This window comes from Micropterus dolomieu, linkage group LG01, assembly GCF_021292245.1.
Source record: "Micropterus dolomieu isolate WLL.071019.BEF.003 ecotype Adirondacks linkage group LG01, ASM2129224v1, whole genome shotgun sequence".
NCBI lineage: Eukaryota > Metazoa > Chordata > Actinopteri > Centrarchiformes > Centrarchidae > Micropterus > Micropterus dolomieu.
In genome coordinates this window covers 49,226,667-49,232,316 of record NC_060150.1, presented here as the reverse complement: position 1 = coordinate 49,232,316, position 5,650 = coordinate 49,226,667, and the positions used below count along the sequence as shown (strand labels likewise).

General features: G+C 48.1%; 2 protein-coding genes across 2 annotated transcripts in view; both read right to left on the bottom strand.

The window, feature by feature from the left end:
* Window positions 1-5,650, bottom strand: part of LOC123968066 (NACHT, LRR and PYD domains-containing protein 12-like) — a 583,923-nt gene that overhangs the window by 377,993 nt on the left and 200,280 nt on the right. The window lies entirely within an intron of this gene.
* LOC123970594 (histone-lysine N-methyltransferase 2C-like) overlaps window positions 1-5,650 on the bottom strand; it is a gene marked incomplete at its 3' end in the record, with an annotated part of 39,005 nt that overhangs the window by 20,661 nt on the left and 12,694 nt on the right. The window contains 4 exon segments of the mRNA XM_046048721.1: window positions 1,163-1,297; window positions 1,962-2,207; window positions 3,391-3,464; window positions 4,733-5,065. Coding sequence (XP_045904677.1) covers window positions 1,163-1,297; window positions 1,962-2,207; window positions 3,391-3,464; window positions 4,733-5,065 — 788 coding nt within the window.

The following is a 5,650-nucleotide window of genomic DNA, read 5'->3' as shown; positions in this document are numbered from 1 at the left end:
AGCTGCTAAGTAGCTGCTGACCAGCTGCTAAGTAGCTGCTAAGTAGCTGCTAAGTAGCTGCTAAGTAGCTGCTGACCAGCTGCTAAGTAGCTGCTGACCAGCTGCTGAGTAGCTGCTGAGTAGCTGCTAAGTAGCTGCTAAGTAGCTGCTGACCAGCTGCTAAGTAGCTGCTAAGTAGCTGCTAACCAGCTGCTGACCAGCTGCTGACCAGCTGCTGACCAGCTGCTGAGCAGCTGCTAAGTAGCTGCTGACCAGCTGCTAAGTAGCTGCTAAGTAGCTGCTAAGTAGCTGCTAAGTAGCTGCTAAGTAGCTGCTGACTAGCTGCTGACCAGCTGCTGAGTAGCTGCTGAGTAGCTGCTAAGTAGCTGCTAAGTAGCTGCTGACCAGCTGCTAAGTAGCTGCTAAGTAGCTGCTAAGTAGCTGCTAACCAGCTGCTGACCAGCTGCTGACCAGCTGCTAAGTAGCTGCTGACCAGCTGCTAAGTAGCTGCTGACCAGCTGCTAAGTAGCTGCTGACCAGCTGCTAAGTAGCTGCTAAGTAGCTGCTGACCAGCTGCTGAGTAGCTGCTGAGTAGCTGCTAAGTAGCTGCTAAGTAGCTGCTGACCAGCTGCTAAGTAGCTGCTAAGTAGCTGCTAAGTAGCTGCTAACCAGCTGCTGACCAGCTGCTGACCAGCTGCTGACCAGCTGCTGACCAGCTGCTAAGTAGCTGCTGACCAGCTGCTGAGTAGCTGCTGAGTAGCTGCTGACCAGCTGCTGACCAGCTGCTGACCAGCTGCTGACCAGCTGGTGACCAGCTGCTGACCAGCTGGTGACCAGCTGCTGACCAGCTGGTGACCAGCTGCTGACCAGCTGCTGACCAGCTGCTAAGTAGCTGCTGACCAGCTGCTGACCAGCTGCTGAGTAGCTGCTGAGTAGCTGCTGAGTAGCTGCTGAGTAGCTGCTGAGTAGCTGCTGACCAGCTGCTGACCAGCTGCTGACCAGCTGCTAAGTAGCTGCTAAGTAGCTGCTGACCAGCTGCTGACCAGCTGCTGACTCCAGGGGGTCGGAGTGAAGACTGAAGAGTGTGTGGACCAGCACAGGAGTGACCCAGGACATGAAGAGGATTTCAGAGGGTCGTGGATCCAGGAAGTCCGCCTAGAACGTGTTCGCCTTGAGATCTTACCAGAGCCTCTTTGCCACCTCCTGCTACAGATGCCTGGTAGGGACAATCTTTATCTGTTGGTGATTTTAGGGCTTTGCTTTGGGGGAGATTTTCCTGCCTCTTCTTACCGGCTCCCCATCTGTCATTTACCTCTCCCTTTTCAATGACAGTTACATCAGAGACATTAGTTGGAGTGAGCGGGCTCGGCAGGACACACACATCACATCTTCATCACTCATCTTCATCAATGACACAACAGCTAGGTACAGTCCCCCCCCCCACTAAGAGTCACCTGACCCCGCCTCTCGGCCTGTCTCTGCAGCCCCCTGACATGCAGCCTGGTGGTTAACATGGTTACTACTCAGAGAGGGAAACCAGCGCCGTCCTGCCGCCGTGATCGGAGAGAACTTTATTCATTATCGCTGCACTTTGCTCTAAAGCTTCTGTTCAAACAGACTAGATTAGAAGAACATGAACCCAGACAAGATGAACGAGTCCTGCTAACAGCTAACTGCTATTTTAGCCTCTGACTAAGGTTGTAGATTAATTCATCACTTAATTTACTATAAACACTAATTTATGAAATGGCACATGGACACAGAAACATTTCATCAATATAAACTAGTAAATTTAGTAAAACTTCATTCGATGCCATTCAAGCAACCCTTTTAGCAAAAAGTTACTAATTTCAGGTGTATGTGGGCGTGTCTTGGTTAAATCGTGCCGTTTGCGGCAGGAGTCTGGTGCTGCTTTCTCTCTCTGGTTCTACTTCATGGGGGGGATGATGTGTTAAAGACAAACACAGTGAAACTCTGCTCACCTGTCTGAACTTCCACTCCTGCTCCTGTTCAGTCTCTTTGGGCCTCAGCGGGTCCTTGAACGTCCCATCCGCCTCCATGGAAGCGGGGTCATAAGGCCCGGGCGGTGGCGGCGGCGGCGGCGGCTGCTGCTGCTGCAGTTGCGGCGGCTGCTGCTGCTGCTGTGAGGGCTGCTGGCGTTTCAGCGGGTCGTTGGACAGCTGCACCTTGCTGATGCGCTGAGCCGCTCGGTTATCTCGAGCTTTTTGCTGCCGGAGAGAAAACAGACTCAACAAACACGAGGCCTCCTCTAAAAAGGTTTTTCCAGGGTCTGAGGAGACCGAACAATCCGGCTGTCTGCAGCAGATCATCACTCAGACAACTAGTTAGAAATGTCTCATGAATCTAGATACCAATAAGGTGACTGATCACAGACTGAAGGTTTGCCTCCTTTCTTTGTCAATAAATGATCAGCTAGGGGAGGGGCTTGTGAGGTTCCCCATGGACTTATCTTAGGGCAGTGGTCGGCAACAGACGGCCCCCGGGCCAGAACCGGCCCGCCAGCAATAATATCTGGCCCGCTTTGATGGCAGAAAAATAAAAACGAAATAAATTGATAGTGGCTGGTTCTGAAACAGATCTCAGTCATGACAGATACAGTTACTCACATAGTCACTTCCTCTTGAGCGATCATGCCTCCAAAATAAGAGAGCGAGCATGTATTGTGAGCATGTGCAAAAGTGTCCTTATAATCCATTTGTTTAACAAGAGAAGGACAAAGAGTCTGCTGGATGTTGAGATCTGCACTCTACCGAGTATCTCAGGGTCTGAAATATTTTGACTTTGTTCTGGCCCGCCATGTAACGGCTTGAAATAAATTTGGGAAGATGCCAGACTTATTTGCCGACCCGTCTAAGGGCCTCTGCTTTTCATCATTAATGCGCCCCCCCCTGGTGGTGAAGAGGAGGTACTTACAGACCAACTTGTTCTCTGTTGAGTCCTAAGTTGTTTGCTTATCTCTGATTTACTTGTGTAAGAGTTTAATTTTTTAAGTTTGAATGTACTGGTCGTATTTTACAGGACTTTCTTTGTTAAGCTCTTTGATTGAAAGTGCTCTATAAATAAATGTTTTATTATTTTAACTGTACTTCTCCTGCTGACACAGGACCAACTGATGTTCTTTCAGAAGGACTTCAGATACTGAAGGTCACCAAATGAATCATCTTAAAATAGCCTTTGAGCTGCGTGTTCTCGACCAATAGCAGGCCGTCCTGACTGAGCTGACCTTTGAGTGGACGGAGAGCCCGACAAGGAGGAGGCTTTTATTGGAGCTCCTCCACAACAGAGAGCTGGTTTACACACAGTTAGGAGGCTCATTACCCCGTCACTTTCTGATGGGTCACGACCCAAAAACATTACACATGAAGAGAATAATCAGCGGAGGGAACTCACCACGAAGGGCGCCCTGTCCTGAGAGCTGGCCTTCCTCCACAGCTTGGCGATCTGCTTCACCCTGGTGGACCAGTCTGACACACACACAGTAAAGATTCAGAAACAGGAAGAGCTTTTATCAGCAGCCACATTTGGTTTCTAGATGACGACAGAGATCTGAGCTCACATACAGCTCACGACATCTACTACCTATCAGTATATAAATATATGTGTGTGTGTGTACCACTGTACTGCTGGTATATAAATATATGTGTATACCACTGTACTGCTGGTATATAAATATATGTGTGTACCGGGGTACTGCTGGTATATAAATGTGTGTGTGTGTACCACTGTACTGCTGGTATATAAATGTGTGTGTGTGTACCAGGGTACTGCTGGTATATAAATGTGTGTGTGTGTACCAGGGTACTGCTGGTATATAAATGTGTGTGTGTGTACCACTGTACTGCTGGTATATAAATGTGTGTGTGTACCGGGGTACTGCTGGTATATAAATGTGTGTGTGTGTACCGGGGTACTGCTGGTATATAAATGTGTGTGTGTGTACCACTGTACTGCTGGTATATAAATGTGTGTGTGTGTACCACTGTACTGCTGGTATATAAATGTGTGTGTGTACCGGGGTACTGCTGGTATATAAATGTGTGTGTACCGGGGTACTGCTGGTATATAAATATATGTGTGTACCGGGGTACTGCTGGTATATAAATGTGTGTGTGTGTACCACTGTACTGCTGGTATATAAATATATTTGTGTACCACTGTACTGCTGGTATATAAATATATGTGTGTACCACTGTACTGCTGGTATATAAATATATGTGTGTACCGGGGTACTGCTGGTATATAAATGTGTGTGTGTGTACCACTGTACTGCTGGTATATAAATGTGTGTGTGTGTACCACTGTACTGCTGGTATATAAATGTGTGTGTGTGTACCAGGGTACTGCTGGTATATAAATGTGTGTGTGTGTACCACTGTACTGCTGGTATATAAATGTGTGTGTGTGTACCGGGGTACTGCTGGTATATAAATGTGTGTGTGTGTGTACCGGGGTACTGCTGGTATATAAATGTGTGTGTGTACCGGGGTACTGCTGGTATATAAATGTGTGTGTGTGTACCACTGTACTGCTGGTATATAAATATATTTGTGTACCACTGTACTGCTGGTATATAAATATATGTGTGTACCGGGGTACTGCTGGAATATAAATGTGTGTGTGTGTACCACTGTACTGCTGGTATATAAATATATGTGTGTACCAGGGTACTGCTGGTATATAAATGTGTGTGTGTGTACCACTGTACTGCTGGTATATAAATATATGTGTGTACCGGGGTACTGCTCTCTCAGCTGGGGGAAGTTGGTGTTGCAGTAGAGGACAGGGGCGACGGTGGCCATCTCCCCCAGAATCTCTTCCTTCTCCCACTTCAGCATGCTCCTCTGAGCCGTCGACATCCCGTCCTGCTCACCCTCTGCGGCCGAACCCTGAGTGGAAGAGGCCGGCCCGGGGGCGGGGCCCGGGAGCGGCGCGGGGGCGGGGCACTCGGGAAGGGGCATCCCAAAGCCCACAGGACCCTGAACACCGCTGGGCATCATGGGAGCGTTTGGAAAGTGAGGATTAGCTCCCATCAGGCCGTTCATCAGAGGAAGACGAGGAAACGCAGCTGGTGGAGACGTTTAAGTAGAATAATTAATAACCATCATCTTGTCGCGTCGAGTCCTGTCACACTAAACTGTTTCTACCATGTAAAAGCTAAAGTAAACTGAATCCGTTTGGCTTCAGTATGGCTGGACGACAGAAATGTTCTCACCATAAAACATTTCATATCGTTCCATGTCGATATTTATCAGGACCAAAGTGAAATTTCTTTTGGTTTGAAGTCCGATTTTTGCTCCTGAGTGAAAGTTGAAGAAGGGGGTGTGACAAGATCTCGCCAGATTAAACACCCTCTCGTCAGAAACAAATGTAAAAGACTTGATGATGCGACACCGCTGTACGCTGTGATAGTACCAGCTCTCGCGCTGCGAGTCCACACGGTTTGTGACGGCGTGGTAACGCAGCTGATAAGAGTTTTACAGTATAAACATGTAAAAACTGAACTTAACTCAAGTTAACATGTGATGATCTGCAGAGAGATTTCAGTTAGTTACAGTTTCCACGTCCCAAACTGTGTCTGAACGCATCATGTTTCTGTTGGACCCTGAGTAGTGTCTGACAGGTACAGCTGTGTGTGTGTGTGTGTGTGTGT